General features: G+C 54.9%; 3 protein-coding genes across 9 annotated transcripts in view; 1 reads left to right on the top strand and 2 right to left on the bottom strand.

Moving 5' to 3' along the window:
- SMPD4 (sphingomyelin phosphodiesterase 4) overlaps positions 1-2,499 on the bottom strand; it is a 37,759-nt gene extending 35,260 nt beyond the window's left edge. Inside the window, exon 1 of one of the 5 annotated variants that reach the window (XM_030801376.1) lies at positions 1,260-2,499. The gene's annotated coding sequence lies outside the window, so the exon portion shown is untranslated. The remainder of the gene's footprint in view (positions 1-1,259) is intronic. The other 4 variants (XM_030801377.1, XM_030801379.1, XM_030801378.1 and 1 more) reach the window with 4 other exon arrangements.
- Positions 1,663-10,485, top strand: MZT2B (mitotic spindle organizing protein 2B). 3 transcript variants are annotated; one of them, XM_030801381.1, is made up of 4 exons: positions 1,663-2,188; positions 2,376-2,524; positions 3,535-3,714; positions 10,227-10,485. In XM_030801381.1, exons 1-4 carry the CDS (start codon positions 2,019-2,021, stop codon positions 10,382-10,384), a joined length of 657 nt encoding a protein of 218 aa, XP_030657241.1. In that variant the 5' UTR covers positions 1,663-2,018; the 3' UTR covers positions 10,385-10,485. The 3 variants fall into 3 exon arrangements, with proteins under 3 accessions (XP_030657241.1, XP_030657242.1, XP_030657243.1); XM_030801382.1 differs by lacking the exon at positions 3,535-3,714; XM_030801383.1 differs by lacking the exons at positions 2,376-2,524; positions 3,535-3,714 and having other exon boundaries at positions 1,942-2,188.
- A 396-nt stretch (positions 10,486-10,881) lies between these two features.
- TUBA3E (tubulin alpha 3e) lies at positions 10,882-16,179 on the bottom strand. The gene is made up of 4 exons (XM_030801375.1): positions 16,044-16,179; positions 14,983-15,131; positions 13,691-14,371; positions 10,882-11,898 (listed from the first exon to the last, which is right to left on the bottom strand). The coding sequence occupies exons 1-4, from the start codon at positions 16,162-16,164 to the stop codon at positions 11,602-11,604; spliced, it is 1,248 nt and encodes a 415-aa protein (XP_030657235.1). The 5' UTR covers positions 16,165-16,179; the 3' UTR covers positions 10,882-11,601.
- Positions 16,180-19,516: the final 3,337 nt, after the last annotated feature.

Below are 19,516 nucleotides of genomic sequence, written 5' to 3'. Positions count from 1 at the left end.
TCGCTCTGCGCTCTGTGGCACAGGCTGGAGTGCAGTGGCGCGATCTCAGCTCACTGCAACCTCCTTCTCCCGGGTGCAAGCAATTCTCTGCCTCAGCCTCTCAAGTGACTGGGATTACAGGCGCCCGTTACCACACCCGGCTAATTTTTGTATTTTTTACTAGAGACGAGGTTTCACCATCTTGGCCAGGCTGGTTTTGAACTCCTGACCTCGTGATCCACCCGCCTTGGCCTCCCAAAGTGCTGGGATTACAGGCGTGAGCCACTGCGCCCGGCCTCAATTCTTAACCTAGCTATCAATTGCAGTGTTAAAGAAAAACGCCTCAGTCCTAAGGTACCTGGTCAAGATAACGCTGCACTACTGCAAAATGATCAAAGCAGCATTAAACTGTGCACTGCTGGATAAGTGCGGAGCTCTAGAGATGATGAAGTGGAGAGCATCTCTGCTCAGAAGAAGCTTTCATGGGCAGCGACTGAAAGAATGAGGCCCAGAGGAATTTCTAGGAAATTTCCAAAAGAGGAAATTCAAACCCGAGAATTCCCAAGAGGTGTCTCCCACACCCCTGTTCTCTGACCCTGCCACGGCCACCCCCCCCCCCCCCCGTCACAGGTCTCTGCGTGCCGTGCACCTAGAGTCCACTTCATCGCGACTCTCCAACACCTATTTTCTCCAGGAGCTGCTTCAGACCCCGTTTGGTTTTTTTTGTTTTGTTTTGTTTTGTTTTTCTGACAGCGACAGCCCTTGGGCAACGCCAATCATTCCAAGCAAATTCTGTCATGCCAAGACCTCCCTCAGCAGCACGCGCTCACTTGTTCCCAACTCTCCTGCGAATTGGGCTTCGGGAGCCTCCGAAACCAAGGCTCGGAGAAGTGAGCAAACAGGGGAAGGGGTCGAGCTGGGACCCACACCCGGCTCTTCCTCCCACACCGCCTGTTGAGCCCAAGGCTCAACTTCAACAGAAAGCTCTCCTTCCCTCAATTCCTTCAACGAAGGTTAACCTTCAACGAACACCTACCGGACCGGGACAGAGTGTACGAGCCGCGCGGGAAGGTGGCACAAAGGCATGGCCCAGAGGGGTGGCAAGAAGACTCAAGCGGGGCCCTCCACTCCCCAGCCTGCCCGGCCTGGGCACAGCCGGCAGAGCCGGCGGGCCAGCCCGAGTCCTGGGGCTCGCGGAGGAACGGAGATGCCCTCCGCAGGGGCTCGGGGAAGCCCCCAGGGCGCCGGACCGTCTCACGCGCCCGTCCCGCCCCACTCACCTGTGGGACCCATAGCGTCGCCCGCCTCAGAGGTGGAAGCCGCCATTCCGCCACGGCGCCGAAATGTCGTCATCAAGCTACGCGCAGAGCCACGCCCCGCGGCCGGGCGGGAAAAGCGCTTCTACCTCTTTGGGCCGTTACCTCAAAAGGCGCGTGCGCAAAGCGAAGGCCGGCCGGGCGGAGAAGGGAAGTGGAGAGGCAGGAGTGTGGAGGAGGGGGTGGTCTGTAGCTGAATGCGCCTGCGTTGTGGCGGCCTCTGGCGCCCCAAGGTAGGGCTCACGCACTTTCTCCCCAGCAAGGAATGCGCGTGCGCCTAAGCAGGGTTGTAGATTAGTGCCCCCCCTTGACCCCCCCCGCCCCGAAAAGCGACCCATAGTGGTGCACCGGCGCGGACCAGAAAATTGCACGCTTTCTTGAAAGAGGCATTTACTGAGCGCCCAATGTATGCCTGGCACTGGGCTGCCACCTACGCGAGCACGACCAATGCAGTCTATCAGGGAGGCCCAGATCGCCAAGCAGCGGGCCCCTGCAGTCCGCCATGCCACTCCCGACGCCTAGAGCGCCGCTCAGCACACCGTGAGCGCCCAATAACTGTTGGGCTCCAATGACGCCGCGGAGGCAGCCCCGTCCCCGCGCTCCCGCCGCTCCCGCCGCTCGGGCAGCCCGGGAGGCCAGACGCTGGCGCTGCAGGGAGAGGGCGGTGGGGGTAGCCGTTAGGGGGCGGGCGGCGCAGGGCGCACCTTTCCGTGGGCCGCGTGGATGGCGGCGCAGGGCGTAGGTCCTGGGCCGGGGTCGGCGGCGCCCCCGGGGCTGGAGGCGGCCCGGCAGAAGCTGGCGCTGCGGCGGAAGAAGGTGCTGAGCACCGAGGAGATGGAGCTGTACGAGCTGGCGCAGGCGGCGGGCGGCGCTATCGACCCCGACGTGTTCAAGTGAGCGGAGTGGGTGGGGGCCGCATACTCGCTAGACACCCCCGACCTCTGCTCTCCGGGTACGCCCGGCCCGCTGGTCGAGAGGAGCCCCGGCCCCCCGCCCCCCGCCCCCGTCCTTGTCGGGTCTTCAGGGAGGTGGCCGCGCCGGGCGGAGAGGGCTCACCGGCCCCGCGTCTGTCCCCGCCAGGATCCTGGTGGACCTGCTGAAGCTTAACGTGGCCCCCCTCGCCGTCTTCCAGATGCTCAAGTCCATGTGTGCCGGGCAGAGGCTAGCGAGCGAGCCCCAGGACCCTGCGGCCGTGTCTCTGCCCACGTCGAGCGTGCCCGAGACTCGAGGTCAGAGCTGGGCCCGCTGTCCCTGCCCCAATGGCGGGGGTGGCGGGCGGGGAGGGGGCAGGCGCGGCACAGCGGCGGCGTGGCCCTGAGTGGCCAGGCCTGTCTGTCGGTCTAGGCCCAGCACCTGCAGGGCCCATCCGTGGGCTCTGCTCCCGGTCTTCGCTGCCAGCCTTAGGAGGCACATCCAGGTCAGGTGGACGCAGAGTGCGTGCCCCAGGGTGGTCCAGGCTGGGTAGGGCTCCTCCGCTTAGCTCCTTCCCACCTCTTCACTCAGGCCTTCTTCCTACAAAGTCGGGAATCAAGACGGTTTGGGGCTGGGCGCCGTGGCTCACGCCTATAATCTTTGGGACCCCAGGGCGGGAGGATCGTTTGAGTCCATGAGTTTGAGACCAGTCTGGGTGATAGGGTGAGATCCTGTCTCTAAATGTTTTTCAAAAGACAGTCTCTATCTCTGCCCTGTGGTATACAGCATCCAGGGAAGTGCCCAGGGAGCAGGGCAGGCAGAGGTCTTCCTGCCTTTACCCCACCTGGGCCCAGTTCCTGCGCAGGGGCTTGGCCAGTATTGGTCAGCTTCCCTCTGATGATTGCAGGAAGAGAGTCAGACGCAGAACTCCCAGGGTGCAGAGGCCTGCGGGGTCTGAAGGGCCTCCTCCCTCTCCAGTGTGGTGACTGGGCTGAGGAGATGCTGGGACTGAGAGTGTCATGGTGGAGCCTCCGTCCCTGCTCATCCTCTCCGCATGTTGCATCTGCTCCGGATGGCTCTCTCTGAAATGCAGCACAACCTCCCAGGCCAATGGAAGGAGGCCCAGAGCTGGCTCCCTGCCTGGAAGCACAAGGAGACCCGCACAGGCATCCTGAGAAGGCATGGAGAGCAGGCTGCCTTCATGGGGGGAGTGCCAGGGCCTGGGCACCCACGCCCCCTGACCCAAGAGGGCCCGGGCACCTGCGTGCTGGCCTCTTCACTGACCCTCGCTCTGTCTGCTCTCTTTGTGTCTCTCTCTGACCTCCAGAGGCCTCCTTTCTCTCTGCCAGGAACAGTAGCCCCCCTGCAAGGCCCTCCTTTTCCTCCAGCCCGCAGCCTGCGGCCTCTCCGGCTCTGCTCCACAGCCCGGCTGCCACACACTCGCCTCTCTCTCCAGGCCCCCCGGGTTCCCTCCGCCTCTCTTGCTGCCTGTTCTCTCCTTTTGCAGGTTGCGTTTATTGGCTTATCTCTGGGGGTTGGTGCTCTCCCTTGTTTCCATGGAAACTGCCTGGCCCCAGGAGGCCCAAGCAGCTTTGAGCTGCAAGGGCAGGACCATGCAGGCCACCGCTGCTCTGCCGCTTAGCAAAGGGCACAATTTCTGACTTGGTTTATTGGAGACATGGTGTGGCAGTCTCTAGACCCCACAGTCGGGCTGGCATCCGGAGACAGGACCAACACCCCCACACCCCAGAGGCGAACTGTGGTGAGTGTAAAGAGCCCCACTCCAGGGGAAGACAGCTGGCCGGGTGCAGTGTGCTGTGCTGGAGAGCACGGCCCCAGGCGTGACAAACACCTCGGCCTCTTAGAAGTTGTCCCCTACCTGGACAGGAAGTCTGGAGGCTGAAACAGAGATTCCCACCTTCCCAGAGTCTCCTGGGCAGTGCCACACAGATGCCATGTGCTGGTCCCATGGCCACACTCCAGTACTCAGCCCCCTTGCCTGCCTCACTCCTGAGTTGGAACACTTTCCAGGTGTCACCAGGTGTGATCAGGGGCCCAGAGCCAGGGGCCTGTGAGAGCCCAGGGTATTTGGTTGCACCTCCTGCATGCGCCTCCTGACAGCACCCACCTCACTGCCACCCAGAGCTCAGGCCCAAGAGAGGGTGGAGAGGGGCTGAGGGAGAGGCCTGTAGTAGGGGTGTATGCACTGCAGGCTGAGATGAGCAGTTGAGGGGCAAGCGTCCAGCAGGAGAGAGAAACTTGGAACAGAGTCCTTGTCACTCCAGGGGATGTTGCTGCTCACTCAGCACTCACTCAGGGCTCTGGGTGCCAGGCCCAGCTCTCAGGGCAGAGGGCGTGGCAGGGAAGTGAGATGATCACACTCAGTCCAGTGAGAGGCAGTGAGGAAAACCACCAGCGAGACCAGTGTGGTGGCTCACACCTGTAATCCCAGCACTTTGGGAAGTCAAGGCAGGTGGATCCCTTGAGCTCAGGAGTTCTAGACCAGCCTGGGCAACATAGCAAGACCCCATTTCTACAAAAAATACAAAAACTAGCCATGCAGGGCTGGGCACGGTGGCTCACGCCTGTAATCCCAGCACTTTGGGAGGCCGAGGCGGGCGGATCTCGAGGTCAGGAGATCAAGACCATCTTGGCTAACATGGTGAAACCCTGTCTCTACTAAAAATACAAAAAAAATTAGCCGGGCATGGTGGCAGGTGCCTGTAGTCCCAGCTCCTTGGGAGGCTGAGGCAGGAGGATGGCGTGAACCTGGGAGGTGGAGCTTACAGTGAGTCGAGATCGCGCCACTGCACTCCAGGCTGGGGGATAGAGTGAGACTCCGTCTCAAAAGAAAAAAAAAAACTAGCCAGGTGGGCGTGGTGGTGGCGCCCATCTGTAGTCCCAGCTACTTGGGAGGTTGAGGTGGGAGGATCGCCGGAGCCTGAGGGGGTTGTTGCAGTGAGCCGAGAGCTTGTGACTGGACTCCAGCCTGGGCAACAGAGCAAGACCCTGTCTCAGAAAAAAAAAAAAAAAAGAAAAAAAAGAAAAACTGCTAGCAATGGAGATGGGAGGAGGCTTCAGAGCCAAGAGAGCAGCAAGGGTTACACAGGGCGGAGCAGGAGGGGGGTCGGCAGAGCCCCACAGGTGTGGGCTGGGGCAGTAGGAGGGGGTGGGTGAGGCAGAGTGCTGTCCAGGTGCTGGTAGGCCTGGGGCGGGAGGAGGCAGGTGGGAGGTACAGTCAAGATGTATGTGGGGGTTGTGGCACTGGAAATGCAGGCATAGAGGGGCCGGGAGGATTAGGGGGTGCCGTGTGAGCGAATGGGGGCTCCGAGAGAATTTACCCGAGGACAGGAGTGGCCTGGAGTGCGGGGCCCCTCAGGGTCATTTGTTCCTTGAGGGCTCTGTCCTGGAAGCATAGCCCAGGTCCTGTAGGCTGGGTGGCAGAAAGCCAGGACATGAGGGCATGGAGGCCCCATCGGGATAGAGTGGAACCTGAGGAGGAGGTGGAGGGAATGGGGCAGACGTGGGGCCACACCAGGAGTGTGCTGCGGAGTGAGAGGCAGAGGCCACAGATGGAATGCTGAGAGCTCTCTGAGGCCCACATGTTACAGCATCTGACCACACAGAGCTCCGGCTGCCCTGGTAATGGCAGAATCTGGGATGGAGGACATAAGGGGGATTGTCAGAGTGATCCAGCTGGGGGGCATGGAGGCCATAGATTTCCCACAGGACTCTGGTGTGGAGTTCTGCAGGCTATAGACCAGGCCCTCTCGAGCTTGCCTCTGTGAGCTGCCGCAGGCACCCTGGGTCCTCTGGATGCCTGTCCCCCAGCCATCCAGACGGCCTGTGGGGACAACCACCACCAGATTCACTCATACCCATAGGGAAGGGGAAACAGAAAACCCCAGAAGCACAGAGGGGTGATGCTTGTCTTGGTGAGAGTCTGGAGTCATTGAGGGAAAAATAAATTCAGTCAAGCGTTCTATTTAAGTTTAGGGAAACTATACGTTTTAAAAGTTGTCCAGAGCATGTGTGTAAGATGACATTTGGAGTGTGGAAGCTGTCTCACCTGAGCTGTGCTGCCTGATACAGGAATCTCGGGCCACACATGGCTGGTGTGGTCATTGCACTGCGTGTGTTATGCACAGCAGATGCCAAAGGACTAGTACAAAAGGGAATGCAAAAAACCCACCACACCTTAGGAGGCCGAGGCTGCTGGATCTCTTGAGCTCAGCAGTTCAGGACTAGCCTGGGTAACACAGGGAGACCCAATCTCTACAAAACATACAAAAATTAGCAGGGCATGGTGGCACACATCTGTAGTTCCAGCTACTTGGGAGGCTGAGGTTGGAGGATTGCTTGAGCCTGGGAGGTTGAGGTTGCAGTGAGCTGTGACTGCACCACTGCACTCCAGCCTGGGTGAGAGAGTGAGACCCTGTCTCAAAAATAAACAAAAAACCCCAAAGTGAATGAGGCTGGGCATTGGTTCACACCTGTAATCCCAACACTTTGGGAGGCTGAGGCAGGAGCATCACTTGAAGCTCGGAGTTTGAGACCAGCCTGGGCAGCATAGCAAGACCCCACCCGTCTCTACAAACAAACAAGAAAAAGAACAAAGGTGAATGCAACATCTTATGAATAACTTATGTACTGATTACATATTGAAATAATATGTTGGATATTTTAGATTAATTAAAGTATTTGCGCTAATTCTGCATTTTCTTTTACCTTTTATTTATTTATTTATTTTTGAGACAGTCTTGCTCTATCACCCAGGCTGGAGTGCAGTGGCTCACTGCAGCCTCAACCTCGTGGGCTCAGGCAATCCTCCCACCTCCTCTTGAGTATCTGGGACTACAGGTGCACACTACCACACCTGGCTAATTTTTTAATTTTTTGTAGAGATGGAGGTCTCACTGTGTTGTCCCCCTGGTCTCTAGCTCCTGGCCTCAAAGGATCCTCCTGCCTTGGCCTCCCAAAGCACTGAAATTACAGGCATGAGCCACGGACCCCTGCTGAGCCAGGCTGTTTTTAACATTCAATGGTCATTGACTATCTTTGGCGCTTTGGAGGGCCCTCCAGGGACCAGGTGTAGGGGCGTCAGTCACCCCGCCCTCACACCCCAACCTGCAGCCACACTTGGTTCAATCCCACTGTCTAGCCCGTCTGACTCAGTAGCCCCTCCCGAGGGAGCAGGGCTAAGCAAAGCTGGTTTTCCCACTGCAAGGCACTGCAGGCCCTTCTATTCTGGGCCTTCTCATCCTTCATAAAGTGAGAAGGCCTGAACAGGGCTCTCCACTAACCCCGAGAGCATGCAATTCCTGAAGATTTCCAGGATTTTCTTAATATCAGTTATGGCCTAAAGTTATGTTGGCTTCACATTTCCAGGGTTTGTCAACCCTGTCAGATTTAAAGATAAGCATTATTAGCCAGGTGTGGCCCCATGCTTGTAGTCCCAGCTACATTGGAGGCTGAGGCAGGAAGATCCCTCGAGGCAGTGAGTTTGGGGCAGCAATGAACTGTGATTGCATCACTGTGCTCTAGCCCAGGTGACAGAGCAAGACTCAGTCTCTAAACCCCTCTCCCCCACCACTCGGAAAAAAAAAAAAAAAAAAGCATTATTTGCTTTTTTCTGCTTCCCTCTCATCCTTGTTTCCAGAAAGGACTGGGTCATTACTGAGGGGAGGAGAGGAAGCTCAGATGGTGGCAAGCTGAAGGGAAGCCGGCTCAGAGTCAGGCCCAAGTCTGCGGCTTGCCATGCCACGTGCTGTGGGGAGCTGAGAGTGCATGGGCATCTAAGCACCCAGATTAGGCCGCAGCTACAGAAGATCTGACTCTGTCTGGCCTGGCCTGCAGAGGGACTGTGGCCTCAGAGGAGGATGCTGGCCCAGTGTGGGAGCTGCTGCAGGGTGGCGAGGCCCGTCTGCTCATGGAAGACAGAATCCTTGCCCCTTGACCAGTCAGTGGGGACTAGAATAATGGCAGTTCGTACCACAAGAGATGCGTGGTGGCCGTTGTCTGCTTTGTGCCTGTTTCACGAGTCACTGCTGGGCTGAGGTGGCCAACCATCGCCCACCACGTGTTCCTGACTGCGCTCCTCCTTGGCTCAGGGCAACCCTGACTCCATCTTTGTTGAGTCAAGTGTGCCAAGCTGACAGAGTTCCAAGCATGACACCGCTGTAACCCTCACCACCACCAGGCAAGAATGAGCAAAGATCTCATTCTCTGAGGAAGAACTCCCCGGAAACTCATGAGGGCCATTCTATCCCTGCAGGGTATGGGGAGAATTTTGTGGTATTAGCATAGAAAGGGAGCTGGAGGTACCTCTGGAAGAGCGGAGGTCCACGGCTTCTCAGACACAGGAGTCTCTGCTTGTTCAAGGTGACAGATGGTGAAACAGAAATGACCTAATGGATCCCTGGACACCCGGTTGCATCTTTTCTCCAGGAATCCAGTTTCCCATTGCAGGGTACTTGACTACACTTGCTAAGAGGCCAGGGAAGGACCAGGATTGAGGCTGGGTGTTCTGTTGGCTGCACCCTTGTCTGGAGTCACCCTAAAAGTGGTGGCAGGGGAGTTCCCGCAGGGGACTGCCCCAGACCTTTCCAGGATGAGAGCCAGTTGGGATTCCAAAGGAAGAAACACTTAATGTCAGGGTGGTCAGTCCAAAGCATTTGTTAGGGAACTTACATACAGAGGGGGCTGCAGTGTGCCCTCATGAGGGACAGCCAGGAAAGAGGTTGTGCCTAGGCACACCGCACTGAGGGGGTGGGGTGTGGAGTTTCTATGAGGGTGCAAGGAATTTGGCTCGGGTGGGACCAGTTTCCACGTGCTTAGCAACATGTCAGATCTTTCAGTGTTCCAGGCAACAACCTAAACGTGTATCAGTGTCTGGGAACATGCAAGCCCCAGCCAGGATTTGAGCCTGCAGGGGAACATGTAGCTGATTAGGTCAGAGTGATCAAGGCACTTCCTCAGTCAGGACAAAGGAAGCGCTAGGGGGACAAAATGGGGGACCCAACACTGAGTCAGGCAGGGGACACATGCCCTGTTTAGAGCCCATGGGCCAGACCCTGCCAGGCCAGAGCAGGGGAGAGCCCTGGCCAAGGCACTCCGCATGGGGGGCTGTGACCCCATGGGCAAGCCTGCTACCCGGCACTTTTGTACCTTGGAGGGTCCTCTCAGTCTTGCTGATGCTGTCAACACCCTGAGCCCAGGGAAATCCATCCCATTAAAATAAAGCTCTGGCCCAAGTGTGGTTGCAGATCTTTTTTGGCTATCTTAAAGAGTAAAGTAAGCAAATTACAAATCAAAGAAACTCTGAACCGGTGGTCTTCATCCGAGAGAGCCTCTGGTGGTCAGAAGGAAAGTCTCAAGCATTCAGACCGTGGCAGGAACCCTGTCATGGAATCTGGCAGCTGAACCCAAAAGCAAGAGGCTTGACCACTGCAGAACACTCGGGTAGGTAGGAAACAATGAAAGAGCTTCCAAGATCAAAATCAGAAACCCAATTCCAGGACTTGGTGACTGCAGTACTTCCTGCGTGTCACCATCTGGGGCAGCTCAGATGTACAGTCCAGCATGAACACACCTTGAGGATGAGGCAGCGCGTCCCTGCTGCTGCTGCCGCTGATGGCACCATCAGGGCAGACTAGGTTTGCTGACCAGGCTAGGTGTGGACCAGCGCACCTACCTTTCCCTAAATGGGCCCTTTTAAAATGTTCCCTTTTAAAATGTGGCATGTGTCCTTTTAAAATGTTCCCTTGGCAGTGTGCTCCTTGCATGGCTTCACTCCTCAGACACATCCTAAAGGGTCCCCTGCACACTGCCAAGGGCTTCTGGGGCATGACCTGTCTAGTGGTTCTGAGTCTCAGGACTTGGGGCTGATGCAGGGCCTCTAGCTGAAGCGACTTTGATGGAAATGTGTAGACCCAAATGTTGCCCAAGGAGTACGAGTACAGCAGGTGCTGCAGTTACGGGTGCACCCGTTCCTAATCGTTGTGCTTTATGTCTCCTTAGGGAGAAACAAAGGCAGCACTGCCCTCGGGGGAGCATTGGCCCTGGTGGAACGCAGCAGCCGCGAAGGATCCAGCCAGAAGATGCCACGCCAGCCCAGCGCTACCAGGCTGCCCAAGGGGGGCGGGCCTGGGAAGAGCCCTACGCAGGGCAGCACCTAGGATGGGGCAGAGACTTGTCACATCTTTGTCCCCAGCAAAGGCTACGTGTTATCTCCTTCAGTTGATAATAAACCTTTCTGAGATGCAGAGGGTCCAGGTCAGACGTTCTCTACCGTGTTTTTTTTGATATTAAGGCACACTTAGAATGAAGTTTCTGTGCCGGGCCTGGTTGTGCCACAGTGAACTAACCAGGTCCCTTCACCATGGGTCAACTTCCTGAACCTGATTTGGGTTCTGAGAAAAGGTGTCTGGATTGCCAGGTCTTTTATAAATAGGCGTCAACAAGCTTCACTGGAAGTGAAATGTGGGAGTTGTTTGTTTTTGTTTTTGTTTTTTGTTTTTGTTTTTTTTTTTTTGAAACGGAGTCTTGCTCTGTCACCCAAGCTGGAGTGCAGTGGTGTGATCTCAGCTCACTACAAGCTCCGCCTCCTGGGTTCATGCCATTCTCCTGCCTCAGCCTCCCAAGTAGCTGGGCCTACAGGTGCCCACCACCATGCCCAGCTAATTTTGTTGTATTTTTAGTAGAGACGGGGTTTCACCGTGTTAGCTAGGATGGTCTCGATCTCCCACCTCATGGGAGGTTTTCTACCAAGACAGTTGGCAATGCTGAGGGACAGGGTGGCTGTATGTGCGCACAGAGGGCAAACGCTGCCTTCCAGGTTACCGTGGAGCACTGGGGTCAGCATGGGTGAGTTGTAACCTTCTGTGGGTCATGAATGCTGTGCGGAACTCGGTTAATACTCTTTCCCTCTCTTAAGATGTCCTGACCTTACAGATTTGACCCACAGCTTTAGAGACTTCATGGACAAGCCCCATCCACAGACCTCCAACACTTCTAGTCTCCCTTTTAGCCAGCATGACCCATCAATAAGCCCGAAAAATCGCAAATTCAGTTGAAAACCCTGACTCTGCTTTCCTAGAATTTAGGAAATCTGTACATTGAATGCCTGGCTTTGAATAAACACTGTTTTCCCCTGGTCAGGTTACTTCCATGGCAGCTGCTTATGTACAGTCCTGCTGCACCAAACCCCACGCCAGCAGGGCAGGCTGGCACCCCACCGCTGTCCATGCAGGCTCTGGGGTCCCATCGGCTCCTGTAGGCAGAGCTAAGCTGCACGACACACAGAGGTCTTGGTTTTATACAGAACCTTTAATTGCAAACAACTTGAAAGTAGCCATCCTGGGGGTGGCAGGGGAGAACCCACCACACCCTCCCCTCAGTATTCTTCGCCTTCTTCAGCCTCAGCTTCCACGGAATCCACGCCCACCTCTTCATAATCCTTCTCTAGAGCTGCTAGGTCCTCGCGGGCCTCAGAGAACTCTCCCTCTTCCATGCCTTCGCCCACGTACCAGTGCACAAAGGCCCGCTTGGCATACATGAGATCGAACTTATGGTCCAGGCGGGCCCAGGCCTCCGCGATGGCCGTGGTGTTGCTCAGCATGCACACAGCCCGCTGCACCTTGGCCAGGTCTCCCCCGGGGACCACTGTGGGGGGCTGGTAGTTAATGCCCACCTGCCGGAGAAGGGAAAGAAAGCAGTCCATGAAGCTTATATCAAACCTAGAAATGGTAGCTACTTTTCCTCAAACAGAAGACACCCTGTAGGTGACAAGGAGAATGCTCAATTCACCTCACAAACGTCACTAAGCCCTTCTCTGCGCCAGGCGGGGTGATAGTTCCAGACGAGGAATAGAGAAGGAACCTTGGAAGTAGCCACCCTGGTGGGATCCCAAGCTACCTAAAGGGCTGTGTCCTAGTACCTGTGACATGTGATAGGTGCCCAGGTGAAGACAGTCTTCCCTCTGAAAATGTATGCTGCTTGTCTTCTTTGTAGATTACAATTAAATTCTGTAGCTAAACTTTTTCCACCCAGATAGATTCAGAGTATACAACTCTTCCCCATGCTTTCACAAGGAACATCATACCCACTTCTGACCCACAAAACAAGCCACTGTGGATATGCAAAGGTAGCAGAGCATGGGTCAAGAGTCATATGAATGCTGCTACCACAGCAGCAGGAAGTGGTCGAAGTGGTCCATGTGCCTGCCTAAGTAGGGGGTGACATTCCAAGGTAGTAACCAAAGGGGAAGCATTCCAAGTTTCAGAACTCAGGAATAACACGACTTGAGGTCCTGGCAGCAGTGCACAGGGTCAACCAGAGCAGGGATCAGCAAACTTGTTCTATAAATGACCACATCAGGCAAGATGTGGTGGCTCAAGCCTGTGACCCCAGCATTTTGGGAGACTGAGGCAGGCAGATCACATGAGGCCAGGGGTTTGAGACCAGCCTGGCCAACATGGCCAAACCCCATCTCTACTAAAAATACAAATATTAGCTGGGTGCGATGGCTCGTGCCTGTAATCCAGCACTTGGGAGGCTAAGGCGGGTGGATCACCTGAGGCCAGGAGTTCGAGACCAGCCTGGTCAACATGGCAAAATCCCATCTCTACTAAAAATACAAAAATTAGCCAGGCGTGGTGGCAGGTGCCTGTAATCCCAGCTACTTAGGAGGCTGAGGCAGAGAACTGCTTGAACCCGGGAGGTGGAGGTTGCAGTGAGTGAAGATCGCGCCACTGCATTCCAACCTGGGCAACAGAGCTAGTCTCAAAAAAAAAAAAAAAAAAAAAGAAATCACCCGGGCATGGTGGTGCATGTCTGTGGTCCCAGCTACTTGGGAGGCTGAGGTGAGAGAATCGCTGGAGCCTGGGAGGCAGAGGTTGCAGTGAGCCAAGATCACACTACTACAGCCTGATGGACAAAGCGAGAGCCTGTCTCAAAAAATAAATAAATCAATAAAGCTCACCACAGATATATAGTGTGATGACTCAGAAAGAGTTCAAAAGACATCACTGAGCTGGGTGCAGTGGCTCACGACTGTAATCCCAGCACTTTGGGAGGCTGAGGCAGGCAGATCACCTGAGGTCAGGAGTTCAAGACCAAGCTGGCCAACATGGCGAAACCCCATCTCTACTAAAAATACAAAAATTAGCCGGGCATGGTGGCGGGTACCTGTAATCCCAGCTACTTGGGAGGGTGAGGCCGGAGAATTGCTTGAACCCAGGAGGCAGAGGTTGCAGTTAGCTGAGATCGCACCACTGCACTCCAGCCTGGTCGACAGAGCAAGACTGTCTCAAAAAAAAAAAAAAAATCACTGAATCAATTATCAACTCTGGTTCACTAATTTATGCCCACATGCCTAGCCCATGGAACAGGGATAGTCTCCCCAAAGGATGTGGGCCTTCAGGGCCATTGTTATTTTGTGCATCTGCTGCTTGCTGAAAGGCCTCCACATCACCCAGTCATACCTTAAATCCAGTCGGGCACCAATCCACAAACTGGATAGTGCGTTTGGTCTTGATGGTGGCGATGGCCGCGTTGACGTCTTTGGGGACCACGTCCCCCCTGTACAACATGCAGCAGGCCATGTACTTGCCATGGCGAGGGTCACACTTGACCATCTGATTGGCTGGCTCGAAACAGGCATTGGTGATCTCAGCCACAGACAGCTGCTCGTGGTAGGCCTTCTCGGCTGAGATGACTGGGGCGTAGGTGGCCAGGGGGAAGTGGATGCGGGGGTACGGCACTAGGTTGGTCTGGAATTCCGTCAAGTCCACATTCAGGGCCCCATCGAATCGCAGGGAGGCCGTGATGGAGGACACGATCTGCCCAATCAGACGATTGAGGTTGGTGTACGTGGGACGTTCGATGTCCAGGTTGCGCCGACATATGTCATAGATGGCTTCATTGTCGACCATGAAGGCACAGTCAGAATGTTCCAGGGTCGTGTGGGTGGTCAGGATGGAGTTGTAGGGCTCCACCACGGCCGTGGAGACCTGGGGGGCTGGGTAAATGGCAAACTCTAGCTTGGACTTCTTGCCGTAATCCACTGAGAGCCGCTCCATGAGCAGAGATGCGAACCCAGAGCCAGTGCCGCCCCCAAAGCTGTGGAAGATGAGGAAGCCCTGCAGTCCTGTGCACAGATCCGCCTGAGAGAAACCAGACAACGTGAGCCAATGCCCGTGGAAGCCACACCACCAACCTCCAACAAGCCAGGGCCACTTCTCTTTGCCTCTAAAGACTTGATGTGGATTCAAATCATCCATAATAAACACGCGGTACACTTTGAAGCAAAGAAAAGCAAAGATCTACGGACAAATCACCATTGCAGACTCAGTAGGACTCAAGATGCTGGTCTAAGTTTTTGTTTGTTTGTTTGAGATGGAATCTTGCTCTGTTGCCCAGGCTAGAGTGCAGTGGTGCAATCTCAGCTCACTGCAACCTCCGCCTTCTGGGTTCAAGCAATTCTCCTGCCTCAGCCTCTCAAGTAGCTGGGAGTACAGGTGTGTGCCACCACACCTAGCTAATTTTCGTATTTTTAGTAGACATAGAGTTTCACCATGTAGGCCAGGCTGGTCTCAAACTCCTGACCTCAGGTAATCCACCTGCTTTAGCCTCCCAAAGTGCTGGGATTACACATGTGAGCCACCGCACCCGGCCAAGATGCTGGTCTAAGTGTTGATAAAATGACTTCCCTTTCACATTCTAAGAACTACCCTCCCATGCAAGACAATGGCCACATGAAACCTTCTCTTCTTACCAGTTTGCGGATCCGGTCCAGGACTAGGTCAACAATCTCCTTGCCGATGGTGTAATGGCCCCTGGCATAATTATTGGCTGCATCTTCCTTCCCGGTGATCAGCTGCTCCGGGTGGAAGAGCTGCCTGTAGGTCCCTGTGCGCACTTCATCTACAAAAGAGACAGTGTGTGCTGTGAATTTTTAAGGCCTGTACTCACCAAGATGGACACATTCCAGGACTGTTCACTTCTACAGAGTACATGCTGTTCAAAGTACATGACCTACATGTCATAGGTCAACAGTGGCAGTGTCTGCTAGAAAATGTCTCTGTGTGATAACCAAACTGCAGATGCAATTTATGACTCTACGAAGTTAAACTCAGCGTTGTATAAATGTCAGCACCAGTTCCCAGTGAAAGGAAATAAGCTCTTGCACTCCTATGCAGGTACGTAATTCTTTCCTACGTGTAGCTACATCAAAGGCTGTAAGTTAAAAACTCTTACAACCTGGGCAGTCACCAGGTCAGTGTGACTTCTGCAGGGCAGTCCCATCAGGGCACCCTGGATGACCTGGGTCCCACAGGCTTTCAGGTGATGCTGTCATCTCCTGGGGGGGCCACTGAAAGGTGCTGCCTCTTTGTAGCTCTCCTTGGAAACTACCTCAGGCTGCTAATCTGAAGGAAGCAAATGACTGTCCTGTACTTACCTTCTATGCCTAAGATGCAGGTTGAGACTCTCGTGCACCAGCATAAGAGAGTGCACAGCATTCAGGAGGAAACCAATGCCACTGCACAGTGCAGGCAGGGCCACCTGCAGGGCTGAGGCAGCCACGAGGGAATCTCCTCACAGCCCATCTTACTGCTGGCAAAGCAGCTTTTCCCTGTAGGTCAGGTTTTCCTAAATTAGGAGCCGAGTCTCACAGACACTTTCATCACAAACTTTTCAGTTTCCCTCCTAACAATGCCATGGGCATATGCCTGTCTATCCCATCCTTTCAGCAGGATTCAAAGGAGCCCACACGGGGCTTTACCAATCCTCTCCCACCCTCTCAGGAAAGCTGCCATCCAGTGCCTAGGTACCTACCGACCACAGTGGGCTCCAGGTCCACAAACACTGCTCTGGGCACGTGCTTGCCAGCTCCAGTCTCACTGAAGAACGTGTTGAAGGAGTCGTCCCCGCCACCAATGGTTTTATCACTTGGCATTTGACCATCAGGCTGAATTCCATGTTCAAGGCAGTACAGTTCCCAGCAGGCATTGCCAATCTGGACACCCGCCTGCCCCACGTGGATAGAGATACACTCGCGCTGTGAACCGGAACATAAACGTGAACCCATTCATTTCAAGGCAACTTGAAACTGTATGGCATGCAAAATATTCTAATTTAATATTTATATGGTGCTTCAGTATCTGGCGCTTTCACAATTGATATTTCCTAGGAGCGTTAGGTGACTGATCCCTTTATCCCTGTGAAAACTAACTTGCTGTAAACCACACTAGCTACTAAGTTCTAGAGGCAGCCCTAGAACCTGTTTGCCACTACACAAAAATTAGGTTATTTTAAAACTTGGAAGCCATGTAATGTCAATAATCAACCCCACATTATAGCCAGTCACAGTAATTCTCTGAAGAATATATAGCAGTTTTTGATTATGTCCTGATCAAAGGATAAGGTAGCTGGGTTGAGTAAGGAAATACAGAGTAGGTTCCAGGTCACCATGGTCTAAGCCCAGGTGCTCAGTGTGTGTCCTCTCTCTGCCCCCCAGATCTACCCCCTCCATCATTCACCACCTGCTCTGTGCTCTCAAAGGCTGACCCTTGAGAACAGCATCAGAGGCCTTCCTCGCCCTCTGGCTTCTTGCTGGTTTGGTCAATGGCAGGCAGCAGTGGGATACTGGGGAGCTGGAGGAAAGCAGTGCCAGGGTACTCCCTCCTTGGCCCCTTCCTGCTCAGCTGCTGTGGGTGACCTGAATCCCTCTCAAGGCCACACTTCTGGCAGGTTGCCCTCTTCATAAAACTACCCTCTCAATTTCTTGTAACCACTCCCTCTCTCTACCCCTTGAAGCCTACGGGTGTAATGGCTCCCAGACGTCATCAGTGCTGGGACACTGCACTGTCCTTTGGTGATTTCTTTAAACCCTGCCAAGCCGGGTGTGGTGGCTCATTCCCGTCATCCTAGCACTTTGGAAGGCTGAGGTGAGAGGATCGCTTGGCACCAGTTTGAGACCAGCCTGGGTAACATAGTGAGTCACTGTCCCTACGAAAAATGTACAAATTAGCCAGGTGTGGTGGCACACACCTGTAATAGCAGCTACTTGGAAGGCTGAGGCGGGAGGACTGCTGGAACCCAGGGGTTCAAGGTTGCAGGGAGCCGTGATCCTGCAACTGTGCTCCAGCCTGGGCAACAGAGCATTTGTTGAGTGCTGTCTCAAAAAAAAAAAAGAAAAGAAAAGAAAAAGAAAGGAAAAAAAGGATAACTGACAAACCACAGCTATTCAGACTTGGGAATCTGTTAACAGGCTGTTTTTTTTGTTTGTTGTTTTGAGGCAGGGTCTCTGTGGCCCAGGCTGGAGTGCAGTAGTGCCATCACAACTCACTGCAGCCTCAAAGTTCCAGGCTGGGCTGATCCTCCCACCTCAGCCTCCCGAGTAGCTGGAACCATAGACCCGCATCACCATGCCCAGGTAATTTTTGTATTTTTTTGTAGAGACTGGGTTTCGCCATGTTGGTCAGGCTGATCTTGAACTCCAGACATCAGGTGATCCGCCCGCCTCCACCTCCCCAAGGGCTGGGATTCCAGGCGTGAGCCACTGCGCCTGGCCTAACGGTTGCCTTTAGGTGAACGAGGCAAGTTGCAGCAGTGTCTGAGCCTTAATTCCTAATCTGACCAATGTCCACAGCCCCAACCCCCGTCAGCGAAGGCTCCTGGGGCTCCTCAGTCGTTTCCAGTAGCACAAAGACATGTGAAGCGGGAGCAGCGCCCTCCCGTCTTCAAGAGGCGACGCCACTATTTGCTCTCTGGGGGACGGGACACTGTCAGTGGTCCCCGTCCACTGAAGGCCGGCAGCTTCATCTAAAACAAAAGCCACCGTCCCTGCCCTGGGACCCGCAGATCCAGGAGACGATCCCGTGTCCTCCTGTCCCGCACTAGACCCTGCGTCCTTCTCTGGCCTCCACTCAGCTCCCAACAACATCCCTCTGTCCACCCGAGGCCAACTTCGTCTGCCTGGGCATCTGCGGGGCGGGAGTGACCCAGGCCTTACCATGGCGAACTCTGCTGCTTTAGCCCAATGCTACTTCCAGACCCCAGCGGGCTGCCACCGCTGCTGAGCGCCCAACTGCAACTGCCTGCCCGCGCGCGCTGCACCGGATAGGCACGCCGATGCCAGGCCGCCATTGGCTCAGAGTTCCTGGGAGGCGGGCCGAGGGCTGGGCCCCAGTTCTGATTGGCCGTTGCTCAACACGTGTAGTGGGGATGCTCTCTGATTGGATGCAGGATTGGCGGGAAGGCAGCGGGGTCATCAAAGGCTGCGCGGGTGCTGAGGCATTTCCGGGGTGTCTTCTGACCAGGGTTGGAACAGCTACTGCACTGCCTCTGTGGGTCGCAGAACATTGCCTTGCTCCCAGTGTGCCACTGCCCCCTCCCTGATTGCCGCAGGCCCGCTCCTCTCCCTGCCTAATTCAGATCTTTGCAAACAGGGCCGCGTCTGAGAGGCCTTCCTGCCATCTACCCAAGTCACAGCAGCACCGCAATTATCCCCCTCTTCCCTGTTCCCACCCAGCACCCGGGAAGTGGCAGGATTCAATCACTTTTGTGACCCAAAAGGAGAAAACGGGCCGGGCGCGATGGCAAACGCCTGCAATCCCAGCACGGGCCGAGGCGGGTGGATCACCTGAGGTCAAGAGTTCCCGAGACCAGCCTGGCCAATATGGTGAAAACCCGTCTGTACTAAAAATACAAAAATCACCCGGGCTGGTGGTAGGCACTTGTAATCCCAGCTTCACGGGAGGCTGAGGTAGGAGAATCGCATGAACCTGGGAGGCAGTTGTTGCGGTGAGCCAAGATTGGGCCACAGCACACTCCAGCCTGGGCAATAGAGCCAGACTCCGTCTCAAAAAAAAAAAAAAGGAAGAAAGGAGGCAAAATTAACGTAAGTGGAGAGGTTGGGCCAGGCACACCAGCTCATGCCTGTAATTCCAGTGCTTTGGGAGGCCACAGCAGGAGGATTGCTTCAGGTCAGGAGTTCAAGACCAGCCTGGGCAACGTGGTGAGACCCACCTTGCCCGTTTTTACAAAAAATACAAAAAATAAAATAAAATTAGCAAGGCATGGTAGCGCATGCCTGTAATCCCAGCTACTCAGGAGGCTGAGGCAGGAGAATCCCTTGAACCTGGGAGGCAGAGGTTGCAGTGAGCTGAGATCACGCCACTGCACTCAAGCCTGGGCGACAGAGCGAAATTCCATCTTGAAAAAAAAAGATAGAGTTTATTTGGGCCAAGTTTGAGAAGTGCAACCCTGGAGATGCAAGTTGTCTTAATATATTAGCAGCAGTTGTA

Source organism: Nomascus leucogenys, chromosome 20, assembly GCF_006542625.1.
Source record: "Nomascus leucogenys isolate Asia chromosome 20, Asia_NLE_v1, whole genome shotgun sequence".
Classification (NCBI taxonomy): Eukaryota; Metazoa; Chordata; class Mammalia; order Primates; family Hylobatidae; genus Nomascus; species Nomascus leucogenys.
This window is presented reverse-complemented; position numbering and strand designations above follow the sequence as displayed.